Below are 20,214 nucleotides of genomic sequence, written 5' to 3' on the forward strand. Positions count from 1 at the left end.
TTTATTTTCTTCCAGTTAAAAGTGAATTTCATCTTTGGTATGTTTCCTACAATAAATCAGCAAAGTTTTATTCAGCACAGGGATTTTGTGAGGTTTTGTGGCTTCTCCATGTGAGAGATAATATTATTATTTGTAGCTGGAACTTATTCAGCATCAGACACCTCTGCCAATAGTTGTCATGGACCAACGCACACACGACCTCATCCAAAAATTGGGAATGGCTCAGAGATGAAAGAGGGATGAAATACTCCTGAGTTACAGGCTGGGAGATGACAGGTGCCTTGAGATGTATAGAAAGTAAATGGTTTCAGGGTTTAGAGAAAGATGCGATTGTGGACTTTGATAAGAAAGAGTGATGGTAAATATGGAGCAAATAGCCTGAGTTAGTTGGCCATCACCTTATTTATTAAAAATAAAAACCTTATGAGATCAGAATTAGCTCCATTACTTTTGTGATGCTGAAGATCAAATCCAGGACCCTCCATATGCTAGAAAGATGTTTAACCACTGAGTACATTCCAGTTCTGGATTAATGTGTATGCATGCATGGTGTGGTCATGTGTATGTGTGTGTCTCATGTGTGTGCATTCATGTATGTGTGTGTACATGCATGTGTTTGGGGTACACACACACATGTATACAGGTATAAGTGGAGGCCAGACAACAATGGCCATTGTTACTCAGGTATTATCTATTTCACTTTTTATGAGCCATCTTACTTGCCTTGCTAAGTAGGTTAAGGTGGCTGATCAGTGAACTCCAGGGGTCTCTTGCTTTTGCCTCTCTGGTACTGGAATTATAAGTGCACATCACGTACTCCTTTCTCTTCTCCTTCTCCTATTTCCTCTTCTTGTTCTTCTTCCTCTTCTTCTTTCTCTTCCTCTCCTTCCCCGTCTCCTCCTCCTTCTCCTCTTCCCTCTTTCTTTTGTGTTTCTTCCTCTATGAGTTCTGAGAATCCAACTCAGATATTTGTGTTTGCAAAGCAAATGGTCTACTGACTGAGTTATCACTCTGGTCTATTTTGTTTTGAGATATGGTCTCATGTTGCCTCTGTTGGCTTTGAACTTGCTATGTAGCTGGGGCTAGTTGTGAACTCCTGATCCTCCTAAGTGCTGAGATTACAGATATGCATCACTGTGCCAACAAAGCTCTATTTTAGGTGATGAATCGGCAGCAAATACATAATATTAATTGTTCAAAGTCACTGAGCAGAACAACAAGTGAACCAGGACCTGGATCTACATTTCACTGAAAGGATTTTTTTCCTAGAGACACATACATACTGTACTTCCATATGAACATCAGTGATCGACTAGGGAACTCCCTGAAGCAAACATAAGTGAAAGGACCTGACCTTGCTCAGATGCCAGAAGTAAAGGACAGTCCATCCGAGAGTCCAGGAAATGGCACGAAGGCAGGGATTGCTGCCGCATACTAAGATAACCTATGTCTGTAGCACAGGTGATAAACTGTTCAAAAAATAGTTCTGATGCTGGGGAGGTTTCTTGTGTTCAGTATTCCTGTGATTTAAAAGTTAGCTGTGAGAGCTGCAGATAAATTGGACAGATGGTGCTAGTTATCAATGACAGCATCACAGTAACTCTCAGCCAAGATTGTCACAATGGAAAGGATTATTGGGAGAACTCTTAATGTCCATGTATCCTGCTTTGGTTCTGGAAAAAATAACCTTTATAGGACAGACCAGCTTGAGTAGAGAGAGTGTGTAAATGAGTTTTGTTATGATTTGCTGCTTGGCAGTTGAATATATTAAGTCTTCCTGTGATAATTTTTTTTAAAATTACCATTGATATTCAGTTGTATGGCATGTGTTATTTATTTCCATTGCTATTGAGAATCAACCAAAATACATTTTGCTTTCTTCTCTCCATTTTGCATTTCTTGAGAGGTGAATACAGATAGATTTCCCTCTTCTCGTGCAATGAGATGTAATTTAAGTATAATTTGGATTCCCTTTAGAACAAGTCCTCTCTCTGCAAGTCTGATGGTATTATCCTAATGTACTGTCTCTTTAAGATGTTTGGCAATGGATTTTCTTTCCCTTTTATTTTTCTTTTAATTTTTCTTACTCCAATGGACTGGTGTTCAGTTAAAAGCTTTGAGTTCACAGAGGAAGATGTGTCAACCAGACTTGAAAGCAAGCAGAGGCTGAGCTAAGCTGGTAAACCAGCTCAGGACAGCTTTCTCACAGGGCATCTGCTAACCAGGATGGCCATGGGGGCTCATCTCCTCAAAGTGGAACTCTCTATAGCAGTGGTTCATAGCATGGCCGTCACTTTCCCCAGAGCCAGTGGTGAACAACAGAAAACAGAGTTCACGATGCCTTTCTGGACTTAGTCTCAGAAATTTAAGCTTTTAATTCTGCCATTCTCTGTGAAAACCAGTGGTGGAAGTCAGAAAGCACAGTTCACGTTGAAGTACAGGGAAGTATGTTCAGTAAGTTAAGTCCATTTTGGAGGGAGACAAAATCACAAGTCATTATTTAATTCATCACCCTCCTAGATTAAACCCAGGCATAATGCTTCTTTCCAGTTGCATGACCTCCTTCTTACTTCTCCTTCCCTTCTTCCCCTTCCGCCCTTCCCCATAAGATACAATTTCACAGACACGGAAAAATGAAGGAGATAAGAAAGGTCACGCTAGGACGCCAGCTTTCACCCTTCATTTGTGTGGTTTTCTCTCTTATATCCTTTAATATCATTTAATTATAGATGTAGCTTTTTAGATGCAGGTTTAAGCACCTTAAGGAAGTATAAGATGGAATAGATAGAAAAACATTTTTATAGGCATCACCATCTTTTATAACACTGTTTCTGAGATGCATTGTAATCAAGACAAAACCATTCTCTAAACACATGAAGGTTTAAAAAAAGGCCATTGTCAAATTGAAATCAGATTAAATTATGTCTTTACTACCATAACAAAAGCTGTAAAGCAGTAAAAATAAAAGCCTCTGTTTGCCATGAAAGCCAATATAATTATTTTTTTACTTAAAAAAAAATAAAAATCTCACCATCTAGACAGCAGTTCTAAATGTATAGTTAATAAATCAAGGGACTGCTTCCTGCCTCATGACTGTGTGACATGCACCATTAGCACCCAGGTGGAAAAGACTGTCTTGCGATGAATTTTAATGATTTCACTTTTGTTAATTCTAGCTCACCGAGGAGACTGTTCTCGTCAAAGAATATATGTTTTATTTCCTCAGGCCACCTGAAATTCAATAGTTCTTTCATAAATCTTAAATGATGCATGGCGATGATTGCTTGTTGGCTAGCTTCACAGCTATTTCTCAATCATTCTAGCATAATGATCAGACTGCAAGCCCATGCTGTTGTCCTTATGGTGCGTGTGTGTGTGTGTGTGTGTGTGTGTGACAGCATGTTAATGAACCATTACTCCAGGTGAGCAATGTGAGCATCGCCTCTCAGGTCAACATTGTTTTTAAGGAGATGTCAGTACACCAGGTACTGGCAGTTGGGTGTCCAACAGAAGGAAGAGAGGGAAAGAAGGAGGAACAGAGGCAGAGAGGAAGGAAGCCATCTTAATTAGACCATACCTTTCCATTTTCTAGATTTTTCAGGACTTGAGCATGATAAATAAGTGCACAGGAAATATAACAAATCCTACTTTGTATGATAAAACTAAAGTTGTTTAGCTCTGATGAACTATTTTTTTGTGGGTTTTTGGATGTGGTATCTCAAAAAGTAAATATATTAATCATGAAATTAGTGTATTCCAAATTCACATTTTAAAAGTGGGCTAAAACATACATAGAAAAGGCACATGCACTGGTCTTTTCAATTTTCCTTTTTTAAAAGCTTTAATATTGGCATTAGGTAATATAGGTAAATATAGCAAAGTAGCTTGATTTTTCTGAAGTTCTTTGAGAAATTGGGAAAACATAATGAACCTCCTTATATACAAAATGTGTTCATTCAAAAAGAAGTCCTGTTGATTTTTAACACATTTTTATTTAAAAAAAAATTGTAGACTTATCCCAGTTCCCTGATATAATTCTTTTCAATCCCAGGGGTAGATTTGTTCAAAACTTGGCTCAATTTTCCCATTAAGTACAAATAACATGAGTTCTTGATAATTTGTGCTGAGGATGATGTCATAGCATTTAAAGAGAGATGCTGATATTTTGGAAAGGAAAGTGACCGAGTAGGCTTTGCTCTGACACTCTTAAGCACCTGTGAGGTCACTGTATGAGTAATAGAACCTAAAGGGTAAAAAGCCAGGATTCCTGGTGCCTGACAGGACCTGTGTTCCTTTGTGCCTGTAGCTGTGACCAGGTAACCTACGGCTTGACTGGGGACCTCATCTTATTCTGTTTCTCCTCCTCCTTTTGCTGCATCTCCCCTTACACCATCTTTTTTTTTTTTTAAACTGTCTCTGAACTTCAAGGCTTGATAGTGACTTTCTGTTCTTATAGGTCACATCTCTATGTAGCTTTCCCCCCAACCCCCTTGGGAAAAACTAGATTTATTACTGATGTACCACTGATAGACATAAGACCCAACAGCCCCTTGCCAAACAAGGAAGTTGAAAACACATTAACAAAAAGAGAATATGCTAAATAAGCTAGGGAGTCAGAAATCCCGGGATATGCCATCTCCGCTTTGATACCCAGAAGAGAATGTGAGACCCTTCAAGGCTTCCAACGCTTCAAGGGAGTCCAGGGTCATTTTGGGAGGAGTCCTCGGGGGGAATGCTTTGTAGAAGCCAATGGGTATGGCGTACCTTTCCCAATCCTTCTCCCTGAGGTACATTAAACCAATTCCTAGGCCAGACTCAGAGCTTCTGACAATTGGAGACGGAAAAGTATGTTCTCTTGACTCCAGCTCAGATATGTGAGCCTCGGACAACTGCTTGAGCTCCATCTCACCCCTGCAGTATAGGAACCAAAGCCTAGTGTCTTTTTTGGTCATTGTTAGTAAGTCAGCCAAGGCTCCAGAGTTTCCTCGTTAGAGTCGAGGTCTGTCTGGAAGTGCTGGATTAGCTCCCTGCACTGCGCAGGGGTGAATGCAGGGTTGCTATCTGTGGAAGACAGACTCGGAGTTGTCTCCAGCTCAGCTTCTTCTATCATTGCCGCAGCTCACTTGAGTTCCCTTCTTCAGTTTTCTCTAGTTAGCTTTTTAAGACCTTCTAATATCCATCTTACCTTTGAAACTAATCCTGTCTCTGTTAAGTTCGCTTTCTCAGCAAGGTCTAGAGTGGTTTGTATTTTCCTGGCAGGGTCCTGAGTTATAAATAGGCAGTTGCTAAGATGAAAAAGGCAAGAGGTAGAACCCTTTAGGAAGGCTTATTTTCATCTAAAACAACCCTATCGTTTCTATCCTTAGTCACTCTCACACAAAGTATAGAGCCCCGTATGATCTTAACTCATCCTCTTAACCAAACACATAGAAATAGGAAAGCTCAGCAAGATGCACCCAATCAGGGGCTCTGCCTTCTTGTGAGTGGTACCAAGTACACTGTACCTTTCAGATGCTAGAACCCACACCACAAGAAGAACAGACTACACTTGGATCTCATTGCCAGCATCTCCCTGGCAACAGACAAATAGAACACAGCTGAAGTCTTGCTTCACAGTCTCTGGCTTCTTAGTATAATGACATTGAAAGCATTCCCCAGACCTTGCATATCTGCCCAGGCAGAAATCCCAGGAGTTTCTCCAAATGTCTCAACTCAGGAAGAACTGAATCTGCTCCTTTGAGTCGCATGAGATTCCTGCCTGGAGTGCTTGGGGGTGGCCAAGGGCACAGAATGGAATAAAATATTCCAAGTTGAAGGCCAATGGGCCAAAGAAAATAGGAAACAGACAACAAAGGGCCAGACACAGGACCTGTAGTCAGTGAAAGTAAGATAAATCCTTTCAAATTAAACCTGGGTCTTACTCAGAGCAGGCTAGTGGGCAAGAGGGACACTTGATAAGAAACTCACAGCTGACTGCCGAGTTGAAGGTAGAGGGGCCATGCAGACCATTTGGCAGGCAGCTGGGGAAGTGCAACCCTAACAAGAACAAACGGGCCACAGGTACAGCATCAGGAGTAGAGGTGGTAGTGCATTAGCTTGCATAGAAGTACACATCCCAGACTGCTTCAGTCCATATGATTCTGTGGTCCTACTTAAGCCAGAAAACTTGACCTCAGTTTTACAGCCCTCTTTCAGGGCTGGAAGCAGAATCAGCCCCATTAGTTCTTGTGAAGACATTAAAAATGAGCTTGCATACATAAACCACTTGGCATTTATACTTAGTGAAATAGTATAAGACTACCTGATACACCATCAACCACATTTTTTCCTTATCATCGCCTACAGTAGAATTGCATTCACCCAGCAGTTCAACAATCTTTTACAAAATATTTTATGATATATATTAATCACCAACATGTACAAGCAATTTAAGCTTACTCCTGAATAGCTCACAAATGAATGAGACTCAGACTAAAGTGATTTTATTTGACTTTGACAATTACTGGGGATAACCCCCAATCTACTTTTCTAACTGCTGTCATGGCTACCTCCCCATTGGTGTACCCCAGATACTTGTTATTTCTCCTAGCCACCTGCTCATGATCCATCTCCCCTCATGGTGGCTTCCTCCTCTCTCCTCATTCTTCCTCCTTCTCTTCCTGGTCTCTCCTTACTCCTCTCTTCACTTCTCCCTGTCAACCAGGTAACTCAAAACCCACCTATTTCTAATCTCTCCAGTAACTGGCTGTAGCCAATTCTATTTAACTATAGTTTAAAATCAAGGAACAAGGTTTGCACAATAAAAGTTTGTACACATGAGAACTCACTTGTACGCCTAAACCTTCAAGTACAGAATTTAGCATTACAATACATAGCAACAGATCAAACATTAACAATTAATTACATAAAATAATTTTATTTTTTTGACGTAGTGTCTCTCATACAGCCCAAGTTGCATCAAACTTGCTATGTCACTGAGGTTGACCTTGAACTTATGATCCTCTTAACTATAACTCCAAGTGCTAGGATTACAGGCACATAGGAAGCTAGAATGATAAAAATCACTTTTGAGCTGGGAGATTAGAGTTGAAGTGTCAGCCTCAACTTGACTATTCATCCCTTAGGGATCATAGGTGCTAGTTCCATGCATCTGAGTGTTGATTAGGCACACCCTCACTTAGCTGCTTCCATAAATCCTAGGCCATCTATTCACTGTGAGACTCTCATTTGGTCTGATACAAAAGAGCTAAATAAGGTTTGGTGACAGCAGTCAAAAAGCTCTTAGTGTGGGGGCAAGATGGACTTGAGAGGAAGCAATTAGACGGGGCCAGAGATAGCAAAGGCTATGGGGAAGCAATGAGAGTAGAAAATTCATCCCTTTGTCCATTAGTTCACTCAACAAACCTTTTTGACTTATGTGCCATGTGGAAGACACCAATAAAGTGCTGGAATGTAGCCACAATAAGATAAGTGACACTTGGTCTCTTGGACCTATTATGGCTCTGCTTGTTAAAATTATGACAAAGGGTTGAGTAGAGACTTCAAGAATGAGGAATTGCTAGGCATATTGATACACCTTTAATCTCAGCACTTGGGAGGTAGGGATGTGTGTATCTTTGAGAGTTTGAGGCCAGCCTGGTCCTCTTAGTGAGTTCCAGGCCAGCCAGTACTATATAGTGAGATCCTATCTCAAACAAAGGAAAAATGATGTGAAATTGTTTGGAGGCCGATGAGAAGGAGGGGGGCATTCAGGAGGGAATATTTCCTGTACTAAGGAATGCCAGCCTCTTCCTAGAAAGAACACTGGCACTGAGCTTGTGTGACCCCATCTCATCACTAAGTGGCCTTACCTTCAGTCTTGTAAAAAAACCCAAAACCTTTGTTATGGACTGTTACTGTTGTGCTCTCTGTAAAGAGTATCTTTGTGCCCAGACTAGGGACTCAACCACGTCATGAGAAGCTGCAGACTCACGTTTTAGAACACTTGATTCTCTTGCCTTTTATCCAGGTCTATGAGGCTTTCAAAAGCATCTGTCAGTCTAACTTTGGGTCTGACCTAGCACCTATGATCCCTAAGGGACGAATAGTCAAGTTGAAGCTGACACTTCAACTCTAATCTCCCAGTTCAAAACTGATTTTTACCATTCTAGTTTCCTATGTGTCTGTAATCCTAGCACTTGGAGTTATAGTTAAGAGGATCATAAGTTCAAGGTCAACCTCAGTGACATAGTGAGTTTGATGCAGCCTGGGCTGTATGAGAGACACTGCGTCAATTAATTAATTGTTAATGTTTGGTCTGTTGCTATGTATTGTAATGCTAAATTCTGTACTTGAAGGTGTATAACTTGCCCTTTAATTTCAATTCTCATTAACTTATTTATGGAGAGATGGAGACAGAGAGAGAGAGAGAGAGAGAGAGAGAGAACAAGAGAGGCGGTACAGTCTAACTCAGATGTTATGAGTATGATTAATCTCCATTATGGGAATCATATGTGTACACAGACTAATATTAACACACTAGCCTAAACCTAGAGGAATATAGCATTTACAATAACTTCAAGGACAATAAAACCAAGATTTCCCTACCAATATAGCTTTGTATCTTTACAATTTTCATTTTTTTTCTGAGGCATTTTAATGGGCTGGATATTTTCGTGAGGTTCTCTATCTGTTGCTAGTTAGATAGCACCAAATGATACTTAACTTTTCTCTATAGATTTCCAAAATCAAAGCAGCCAGATTTACTAGTTTGTATCCCCTCTGCCTTCTTCTTTCTGATGAGTAAGTCAGGAAACCTGGTCGCTGTTGCTCAGGGTCCTTTCCTGGAGGTCTCTTCAAGCCAGCGTCTTTTGCTGAGAGCAAGTCAAGATGCTCCTGCAGCATAGGGTCATAAGGGGTCTGAGTCACTGGGTAGGTGCGAATGAGGAGCAACTTAGAGTTAGCCATCCATGGTTTCTTCTGTTTAATTTCTTCACGATCAGATGCTCCCCACTGGGGTAGCCATGTGACTCTGACAGAAGAAGAGAGGTTGTCTCTAAATATGGAGATTCATTTTAGACCCCAAGCATTGACAAGTAGGAACCTTCACAAGGTAAGATAGACTAACTCCAGAAAGCTTCTAATAGACTGGCTACAGGGGTTTGGATCTGCAGTGTCTCCAGAGAGGCTCATGGTTTCAGGGTTTGCCCGACACTTGTTATTTGTAAAGTAGACTTTAGGTGGTGGCTAGGGCTTTGGAAGTTATGTCTACCCCTGGTCCCAGCCAGATCATTTTGCTCTGTGGTTCACCACAGTGTGAGCAGGGTCTGTCACATGCTGCTACCACCATGAATTCTGCCATGCCTTTCCAGTGTGAACGACCACAGCTCCTGAATCTGTGAGCCTTGGAAAACCTTGTCTACTTTAATGTGCTTCTGTTTGGTACTTTGGTCACTGTGATACAAAAGTAACACACTTCCATAGGGTGGTTTTTCTGTCTGGTAGCTTGGTTAGCAACTGAGCATGAACCAAAGCCTATTGGAGTTAGTTGTATGACTTTAAGGACAATATATCTCCCTTTAAGAAATCTTTCCCTCCCTGTGAGATTCTCAAAGGGAGACCACAATTGGATGTGTGCATATTGGGCATGAGTCGGCTGGCGGTTGGTGTGCAGGGTAGTGATAGAAGTTGCTGCTCTTTATTGGGGTCACTTAGCACCGCCGAGGTCACGTGCAGTAGGAATGGGCGCTCTCAAGTGCTATAGTAAGTAGTTGGTTCACTAGATGATTGCTACTCAGAAAGGAGAGACTTTTTTATGTCAGTGATACCATGAACCCCAGGAGATAATTACTAAGATTGCAGAATATAGAACAACTGCATAACCAGTCGTTCTACATGCATTGTTTAAAAACGGCTCATTTCTAACTGCTTTCCTCCTTAGCCATTATTTCCAGAACAAATACTATACCAACACTTTCCTTTTTAAAAATTTAGAAGTTAAGATGTTAAAACATTATTTCCAGCTGCCAGAATTCTTGATTATTAACTTCAAATTCGTCTGTAGTGAATATGTTTTACATTTATGCTAAGGAAAAGCTATTGCGATTTGAACTCGAAACTCCTTTATATCACTGCTGCTACCTATCACATTTACTATTCTGATCGACTGACATTTCCCTCCCGTCTCAGTCCATTAGATGCTACTTCTCAGTAAGTGTTGTTAAAGAGAGTTGCCACTTTGTACTCCAATCTTTCTAAGTGCTGATGCACCTGAACACTGTGTAGTAGAGACATTGTTACGTGAGCTATGCAACCCGCTTCTAATATAATGTTAGCTTGCCTTGGATTGAGGCCAGTACACCTAAAGGTGCTATCCCCATCCAGCGGTCTTGCTGTAGAATATGATTGGACAAGGATGTGTCAGAGTATATTGACTGTGTTGATGTTTTTACCTGTAGAATTGTGTGGTTTATTAAGGATACTGAAAATCGAGACAGGGATGGCAGTGTACCTCAGCACTCACGAGGTAGAGGCAAACAGATCTCCGTGAGTACAGGGCCAGCCTCAGCTACAGAGTGAGTTCCAGGCAAGTCAGGACTACATAGTAAGAACCTGTCTCAAAAAACAAACAAACAAACAAACAAAAAAAACCCAAAAACTGTAAATTATTTGGAATAAGAGGTTTGCCCAGTGGAAAAGAAACTCAAATAGGTTTAGACTTTTATGGGATTGTATCAGCCAAATCAAACACAGGCTTTCCTGAGGCTTCCAACTTCTTAATGGAAACTCATGCACTTCAGAACTTTGTTGTTTAATTGTAATTTATGCCTTTTGCAGATATATTATGGGGTGGACCCAAAGGAAAATGTTAGACACGTCCACTTGTGATTCTTATTGTGCTACTTTTGGGTTGCCAACTGCATACACAGAGTGGCCTGCTGTGTGTAATGGTGGGCCTGTTCCCGGCAGGCCGAAGCACTTCAGTGGGAAGGAGGGAAAATATAGCTGCAATGTGATCCCCTGTAATGCGATTTTGTATAAGCTCACCGTGTCAGAGTTTAACCTAAATCCTATGATACCTGTCACCTTAAACTACCTCCATTGTCCTCACCAGAAAAGTACCTTTGTAACATATAAAAATGGGAATTCTACGATTTAATTCTGAAGACAACTTTTGTCTATGCCCCTCCCCCCATCCCCTTTTTGAAACAGGTCTAACTGGTGTCAAGGGAGAGAAAGGAAATCCAGGCATTGGAACTCAAGGCCCAAGAGGTCCCCCTGGACCAGCAGGTAAATCTTTCTATCTAACAGAAATTATAAGGCATAAATCTTTATGATCACTTCATAGATGCAGAAAATAGTCATATTCTATCCTTATGTCAACTGGAACAACTATATTTCTCATGTATTTTATTGCAATGCCAATGTACTGGTTACAGTCCACCCATTATGTCAGTCTCAAAGGTTACAGCACATTTGGGTTCATTTTGCTTGAATGCATTAAATGAGGTTGTAGTAACAGATAGATTCCAAGTGCTTGGTGGCACACGGAAGTGTTACTTTACATTTGCATATGTGCATGTGTTTGAGATGAACACTCCCCCATGTTTAACCACATGATGTCGATCTTGAGTTATGGACCCTCCAAGCAAAAGCTGTAGAAGGTCCTTCAACCCCAGCTTCCTAAATATGGTGATGTCTTATATCTAGTCATACTCCCCTGACTGGAACTAGTTACACAGCCTCAGCTGAACTGGGAGGGAGGCATGAAATCGAGAGAAACACAAGGGAATTTGGAGAACATTGGTAGTCCCTGCTGTGGTTGCCTTGCCAAATGAGCTTTGTAGAAGTTTTGAGTCTTGAGTACCACATCAGGTTTTTCAAATTATATCCAGATGAGCCAAGTGGTCACCAGAAACATGAGCTTGTGTCCTATTGTATTTACAATCCTCCTCTTAGCCTTATTGAGTCAAATGCTTATAGACTCTTCTTTCCAACGAGATAATGGTTTTGGAATACATCTCTAAGCCTTGGCCCCAAAGCAATAGGTCTATCTTCATTGTAAATCCTCCTAGTACTAGTGTGAGGAACTGGTATCCTGTGTTACACAGGTTGGGTGGTTGGTGAGAACCGGCCGACTGAAACTGAATGAGCCTGTAGACCTCACATTACTCAAACAGCAAGTGCTACTTGTATCTGAACAGACAAACAAGCAAACTGATGTTTACCATAGCCAACAGCTGCCAATAGCTCCTCACTGAGGGGTGGGGCTCCAGGAGCCCCCTCCTCTCTCTGTGTGCTTGAGTGACTTTATTTCTAGTTGAAGAATGCCTTTTAATCTAAGGAAAGCCAGGCCTAAAATTCAACAGGCATGCAAAACAAAAACACCAACCCAACAAATTTCTTGAATTCAAAAACATTTTTTAATCACCCCTTATTTCCATTCATAGTTCTTAATTGATGTAAGATGGCCTAGGGAAATTTAGACTAATGTGCTGGCTTCAATTTCAAACTACTTTCTCATTTGTCTCTTCCAGGTTAACATTTTTAGACCTCGACTAATTTAATTAGCTGAAATCATAAGCCGGTACTAATTTACACAACAATTTTAGCTTTCTGAGGTTGTGATTTGAGTGTATTCATGGGTGTGCACATGTGTGCTGGCCCTTCATATTGAGTTCATGAGGAGCTGTGTTGGAAAACAGAGCTCCATTGAGAAAGGGCGAGTTTTGAGAATGGCCTCCTCCTTCTCCCTTAATGCTCAAGGGGACATAGAGAAGAATACATTTAGCTCCTAATTCTGGAGCTGATTACAAGCATTGTCTTTGAGGAGAGCATGTGATTCTAGTACAATCTTTTGCCCAGGGACTCTAGGGAAAAAAAAAAAACCCACAGCAAATAGAACAGCTGAATCCCTTAATGGTTGAGACATACGAGGTTGCTTCTTTTAAAGTTAACTTACTTCATGGTGGTCTCAAGACTCACTCTATTGTTGTAAATGACAAACTCTTTGCCTTTGGTTTCTTCCCAGGACCTTCAGGAGAAAGTCGTCCTGGCAGTCCTGGGCCACCTGGCTCTCCTGGACCAAGGGGTCCCCCGGGCCACCTGGGAGTACCTGGACCTCAGGGTCCTTCTGGCCAGCCTGGGTATTGTGACCCCTCCTCATGCTCTGCTTATGGCGTTGGAGGTAAGTGCCAGTTTCTTTTGAGGGCTTTGCCCAGTTATACAATGGTTACTACTAACCTGTGTGTGTGGTGGCCAGTGGGGGTAGTGTTGGGGAGAGGAGGAGCAGTTGAAATTTAAACAGGGAGGGCAGCAGAGCCTGGGCTCCACACTCCCTTACGTCATCTTCTGTAGAGTGCAAATTACTGCACAGTCATCCCTTAAGAGAGACTTACATAACACAGCAGCCATGTTTTCTTCGCCTCCAAATGTTAGTTCCTAGGCTAAGAATATAGAATAGTGGTAGAACATTTGTCAAATGGTGACCCACAGAGACTTAGCCTCCTAGTGGGTCACTTGTCACACATGGTTGAACATTTAAACATCTTCCATGCTGTTCCTGTTATGGTGTGGTCATGACATCCTGTGAAATTTCATTCTCAGTTCTCCCTGATAATAAGTGACCCCTCCCCAATTCTTTTAGATAACATCTGCCCACCATATGACAAGAAAGGTCTTAAGATAAAAGTTGCCAGCAGTTTTTGCTTCATCACTAAGTGATGGACTGAGATTTTGAGAGATGAAGCATCTCCTACACATGGCGGCAGTCTGCCTGCTCACCCTGGGGCCTTTCAGAATCATCGAGAGAGAGAGAGAGAGAGAGAGAGAGAGAGAGAGAGAGAGAGAGAGAGAGAGAGAGAGAGAGAGTTAGTTCAGAGACCACTATAGGCCTGTAAGGAGATTAGTCAGTAAAATTTAACCTTAGTTACCAAAGAAATTGGTCCAAGTTTTGTTGATGTGTCTTTTTTTTTCCTGTTCATCTTTTCCCTCCCTGTCCTCTCAAATCTGTCCCCTGTCCCTTAAGATCTCATCCCATACAATGATTACCAGCACTGAAGTGCCAATCCTGCCTTTGGTTTCATTGGCCTGGGGATTAGGATACAGATGGATACAGAACTGGTTCACCACCACTACCAAGCTCCTGCCCCTGACCATGGTCACCTCTTTCCTTTCTCACCTGCTTCCCCATCTCAGACTTTCAAGTCCCCTGCCTACCTCGCTCCAGACCTGCGGGAGTGATAACACTGTAACAAAGTGTAACAAAAGTCAATCTGTAGTAGAATCTGACTTCCCGGTCAATCTAAATGGAGGTCTGTGATTGTGTGCCAAGACTTTATCCCAAATGCCTCTATACGGAGGCTCTGTAATAGTTAATCAACTGTATGTGTCTCCTTCCTATCCCACACAATATGATGAGTACCTCCTGGCTCTTTGCTCCACCTCCCTCTCTTGACCACCCCCCCCCCTTTCCACTCTCCCCTGGTGATGGACTTGTAACGAGACTTGGTTTTTAATTTTATATTTTCTTCTATGATTCTACTGCATTTCAGGGGTTTCTTTTGTAAATAAAAAACATCCGGTATTTAAGCAATTGGCCATGGTTCCAGTTTTCTAACTCCGTTGTTTAGTTTGTCTTTCTCTTCCTCCTTTTACTAACTATAAAGCTTCATGGGGAAGCAGCATGGCGGGCTGGACAGTGAGTGCTTTCTCCTCATACATTGCACCTCTATGGTTTATTGACCAAATCTGTGTCCCTAAGGACCCAGATAGGGGAGATTACCCGTTTATGGTTCCTGGGTCCCATCAGCCCCCCACCTCCACTTTTCCTCTTTAGTGTCCCATCCAGATCAACCTGAATTCACACCGGTCCAGGATGAGCAGGAGGCCATGGATCTGTGGAGCCCGGGCATCTGATGACCTCAGGAGATATTTGAAGAGCAGGGGCAGGCCCTCTTCTGGAGCTTCACTTAACCAAATGTTGTCACGTGGTTTGTACTCTACTTTGCAGAGGGAGGCAGGGCTGATATTATGGCAGATATTTCCTCTGTGGATAACACCAATATTACTGTTTAAAATTTGTGTTTTTAAACCACCCCTTTCTGTGACACTGTTTTAACTGCACACCAGATAATTTGGTCTTCTTCCAAAGAAGAACGCTGAGAAGGAAAAACCCAGGAATGTCTTCTCTGTTCCATCATTTCAAGTTGTAAAATATGTCAGGGAAGTGTGGTTATATCAGAGGGAATTTGGGGCCCTAGCAGCAGATGAGTGCACGAATTCAGAGATTCCCAGTTTATGCCTCTGACCCTATATCCATGGCAATGACCTTACTGGTTACTGAATAACACCGTCACTGAGGAAACTACCTCCTTCTTGTTTAACCTGATCTATCCAATTCATAGATTACTCAGTAATTGGTTTCACGGGTATTCGGAAATAAGAGCTAGAATATAGCCTTTCTTGATTTGGTAATAAAAAACAAAACAAAACAAAAAAAACCAAAAAACAAAAAAACAAACCATAGAGTCTGTTTTCCAGTAGTTTTGATTCATATAAAATAATGACTTTCTACCACTTCCAGTGCAGAAGAGACCCATTTTTTGACAAATCATTTGTCCAGGAGTGTGCTTGAGGGCTTGTCTCTCTCTCCTTGACTTACAGGGATTGCTTTGTAAATACAGATATGTTTTTGAAGACTTGTTTTTATTCTTTTTTTTATAAGCAAATAAAAACTTAAAACACTATGTGTGGATTCTTTTTACTGTACTTCTGAACATCACCATCAGCCTTTGCTGTCTTAGTTGACAGTCGACCTCAAAAAGAACAACCATGGTCCTGTAGCTAAACATTCTACCTCTCACTCCTTCATCCCTCTATCCTCAGTGAGGTAGAAAGCTGACCAGAACTAATGGACACCACACAAAGAGCCTGGAATCACTTTAATATCATGTACAACATTTAATATTATCTACCAGGCAGCAAAGGCAACACAAATGTACCACGTTTGCTCAATAAGACAGCGGTTAGCCATAGAATGCCTCTGTGTAGAAGACATTCCTGTAAACCTCTGAAGCAGTGGTTCTCACTCTCCCAATGCTGAAACCCTTTAATACAGCTCCTCTTGTGGGGATCCCCAGCCATATTATTATTTTCTTTGCTACTTCATTACTGCAGTTTTGCTACTGTTATGAGTCATAATATAAATACTCGTGTCTTGCAGATGGTCTTAGGTGACTCCTGTGAAAGGGGCCATTGGACCTACAAAGGGGACACAGCTCACTGGTTGAGAACCTTTGCTCTAGATGGTAAAGAGGAAATGGAATTGAATCCCATAGACTATAGAACTTCTAGAACTAGAACTTCTTTTGTTTTCATTCCAAAGGAAAACTCTTTTTTTTTTTTTTGCATTCTTATTGGATATTTTCTTTATTTACATTTCAAATATTACCCCCTTTCCTGGTCCCCGCCCCCCGGAAACCCCCTATCCCATCCTCCCTCCTCCTGTTTCTATAAGGGTGTTCCTCCACCCACTCACTCCCACCTCCCTGCCCTGGATTCCCCAACACTAGGGCATCTATTGAGCCTTCATAGGACCAAGGACCTCTCTTCCCATTGATGCCTGACAAGGCCATCCTCTGCTACATATGTAGCTGGAGCCATGTGTACTCCTTGGTTGATGGTTTAGTCCCTGAGAGCGCTGGGGGAGTCTGGTTAGTTGATATTGTTGTTCTTCCTATGGGGTTGTAAACCCCTTCAACTCCTTCAGTCCTTTCTCTAAGTCCTCTATTGGGGACCGCATGCTCATTCCAATGGTTGGCTGCAAGCATCTGCCTCTATATTTGTAAGGTTCTGAAAGGGCCAAAGGAAAACTCTTAAGTACTAAAAAGTAGTTGAGTTCTATTATTTACTATATATTAGACCATTTGCTCTCACCTAACTCATCTAAAGCATACAGACTATCCATCTCAACAGTCACTGTTAAATGTCCAAACTGAGAAACTCAAAAGAGGACCATTATGGAACACTGTGTCCCAGTTACTTAAGTCGGAAGAGTTCTTCTAGGGATCCCTAGGTCTGACTATGATCCCTGTTCTCTTCTATCTGCTGGTTGAAAACTAGGAAAGAATGAAAGCCATATCTTTCTGTGAGCCCCAACTCCTCAGTTGCCTGTCCCTGCTGACAACCATTTTAAGAAAGTTGGGTGACTTCATTTACAACCTAACTTAGGTTCTCTCTGGGTTAGGAGAAGGCTCAGAAGAAGCAGCATGTGAGTCACATCTTATTTTCCCTCTATCCTTCTGCAGAACTCATTACTGCCTTTGGTTTCTGTTACTAAAGAGAAGAAATCTTGTTAACAAATGATTCAACCAGCATCGTGCATGTGGGTGCCTTGGACGACCCAGGCAAATAAATAGCTTTCTGGTGTAATGAAGGAAGCCAGAGAGCGTGTAGCTGTAATCCTTTATGTCCCAGCTGAAATTTCCATAGAAAGACAGGACCAGCAGGGAATAGGGATTGATCGATAGTGCAAGGAATATCCACATAGTTAGATCTAAGATCCCCTGGGAGAACTCCTCCAACTTAAGCAACTGGAAGGTGATAAATTGCTCTATAACAGTCCTCTGTCAGGTTCTTCTGTCTGGGACATTTAATGACTATGATGGTCTAATACTGTGTTACTTCAAAGACTTTCAGTTTCTACAAAAGATGAAGCCATTAGAGACTCTAATCTATTCACAGCATCACAGCAGTCTTGGCTTGCACACACACACACACACACACACAAAACCCACTCTGGCTTTGATTTTGGTGACTTGAATATGTTTACTTAAGCAACAGCAAAGTCTCATTTGCTTAGTGTGTGTCATCACTTGGACCTTGCATATCGGCTTTTTATTGAGTGAAATGTTCAGAATAAAAGATGTAGCTCAGATTCTGGATGTGTGTGTTTATAATACACTGCCTGTAATACAAGCTGACTCTCAGGAGCATTTTTACTGACTCGTTTATCTTGGCAGGAATGTACGTCTCTCTTTATAGGTGTACGCCATTTTCTGAAAGTAACAGGCCATCCTGAGGAAAAGTATTCCTCCTAGGACTTTTCATCACATTTGTTAGGATCTCTGTTTCTTTCAAGAACTCCAGGATGACTTCGTTCCCTCTTCTTTGCCTTTTCTTTCTGGCTTCATGCTTCCATGCCTCTAATATTGCTGTTTTAGGTCTGAGGCTGAAAACAAGAACAAGAGAGATGTGAACTAAGGAGAAAGACCTAGAATGTATGAAGAGAGCCCTAAATAATTTCAGACTTATGCGAAGTGATGTGGGAACAGAAAAAGGGCTAGAACAGGAGTGAGGAAGAGCAGGAGAGGAGCAAAGGGGTCTAATTGGGTGCACAAAGAATACCTCTGACCAATCAGTGTATAGATGGAGATAAGCAGACTGCTGGAGGAAAGTGGAAGCCCCTGAGTTCAGTGCCCTCTTTCAGGAAGCTGCTTGTCATGTGAGAGGAGTCTCCTTGATAAGGAAGTGAATGGAAGAGGGAACAAGATAAGCTTGGAGACCAAAGCATTCACTTAATGACTTAGATTTTAAATATAATTTCACCAGACTCAATGAAGACATTGTCAAAGGAGGAAACTACACGGTCTAGTGTATTTTAAGTTAATATAGGGCAAATAAAGGCCTACCTCAAGAAAGTTATACTATAAAGTTGGGTTAGGCACAAAGAAATTAGTAACACAGAGTGACAGTTCTTATCTAGGCATTCTGCCAGAGATAGAAGTTCTTAGCCTACTAACGTGTTTTGTGTGGTGATAAATTTTAATGGCAAAGGAGAGCCAAGTTGGAACTTATACTGATGAACTGTTCTTTCTTGCTCACTCACTCAGGGCATCTGCCTGGTATATCTGGATCTAGGATTCTGCTCTGCTTCAATATTAGACATTTCTGGTCTCAACATGCACATCTGTGGCTATTGTGGTAGTAGAACAAAGGCATTTAGATCCTCTTTGAGCTTCTGTCAGAAGTGACACATTGTTTCTATTCATGTATCATAGACTTAAGACAATTAGGTGATCTTTTGTCTTTTTCAATGATGGGGAGAAGTGCAACTATTTGCCAACAAAGCAGAAGAGACCCAAGATGGTTGGCAAGGTGTGCTAAAAGCTGCCATATCAGCTGTAACTCATTTCAACCTCATGGAAACACAAAAGCTAGTTCACAAGCCTCTTGATTTTCCCAATGAAGATGCAGAATCACAGAAACACTAGCTTACTTACCTCAAGTCTTACAGATAGAATTTAAGTCCAGACATTCTGGCAGAAGATATGATGCCCTTCTAACCTGTAGAGACTACTTATGTATTTGTGGGTTGGTAAATCTTAAAATGGTTAAAAGAATAATGGAAATGGAACTCAGTAATATGAAGATTCCAAGACACTGGTGAGTTGCCAAGAATTTCCTTTCAGCTGTCTTGAGTTGAGAATTCATGTATGCCTACTTCAAACACACACACACACACACACACACACACACACACACACACACACACCCCACATATAGTTAAGGAGCACAGGGAGTGAGTAGACAACCAGTTGAGACTTACCAGTTTGAAATCATCCCATGGGGAAGAATGGATTGGAGGGGATCAGAGCAGACAAGAAAACAATACTTAAACCATTGTAGTGGCCACTGACAGATAATGGAGGACCATGTAAGCTCTTGGAATCCATGGCTTACTAAGCAACATGCATGAAGATGAAGAAAGTCATCTTATAGTCCAGTACTGGCGTAAACAAGAGAGTGAATGAGATCACTGTGCACCTGAGGATTATAGATCTGAAGCAGAGAGACTGGACAATTCATTTTAGGAGATACATTTGACTTGTCAGGAGTTAGGTAGGTGAACTTGGACACAAATCAAGACCAGAGAGAAACATTTGAGATTTATCATCCCGCAGCTGAAAAAGCTGTGTGATGAGGTAGGAAAAGTGCACATGACCACTGGAAATTCCTCACTTTCTTTTTCTCTGACACAAATTTTCAAGCAATTATTCATATTTGTTTAAGAGCTATATTCAAATATACCTCTCAACCTAAAATTTTGTAATTACAGCCACAGTCTATAAACGAAATTGTAAAACCAATCATTCATGGTCTCTCTTTATTCTGTATCTTTGATATGCTACACCTTTCATTGGGAAGCCCTCTGCCTCACGCTGGGGTTAAATAATG

At 41.4% G+C, this 20,214-nt stretch overlaps 1 protein-coding gene and 1 long non-coding RNA gene across 5 annotated transcripts in view; one reads left to right on the plus strand and one right to left on the minus strand.

The window, feature by feature from the left end:
- Nucleotides 1–15,725, plus strand: part of Col14a1 (collagen type XIV alpha 1 chain) — a 224,054-nt gene extending 208,329 nt beyond the window's left edge. For 2 of the 3 annotated variants that reach the window (XM_031359565.1, XM_031359566.1), the window contains exons 46-48: nt 11,191–11,268; nt 13,010–13,165; nt 14,816–15,725. In XM_031359565.1, the coding sequence (XP_031215425.1) occupies nt 11,191–11,268; nt 13,010–13,165; nt 14,816–14,895 (314 nt within the window). In that variant the 3' untranslated portion in view covers nt 14,896–15,725. Of the gene's footprint in view, nt 1–11,190; nt 11,269–13,009; nt 13,166–14,005; nt 14,573–14,815 lie in introns of those variants that run through there. The other variant, XM_031359567.1, reaches the window with a different exon arrangement.
- A 2,109-nt stretch (nt 15,726–17,834) lies between these two features.
- LOC116082442 lies at nt 17,835–19,371 on the minus strand. Of its 2 annotated transcripts, XR_004115309.1 has the most exons (3): nt 19,260–19,371; nt 18,385–18,495; nt 17,835–18,208 (listed from the first exon to the last, which is right to left on the minus strand). It is a non-coding gene; the product is annotated as an uncharacterized LOC116082442 (long non-coding RNA). The 2 variants fall into 2 exon arrangements; XR_004115310.1 differs by lacking the exon at nt 18,385–18,495.
- Nucleotides 19,372–20,214: the final 843 nt, after the last annotated feature.

Source organism: Mastomys coucha, unplaced genomic scaffold (genome assembly GCF_008632895.1).
Source record: "Mastomys coucha isolate ucsf_1 unplaced genomic scaffold, UCSF_Mcou_1 pScaffold7, whole genome shotgun sequence".
NCBI classification, from domain to species: Eukaryota; Metazoa; Chordata; class Mammalia; order Rodentia; family Muridae; genus Mastomys; species Mastomys coucha.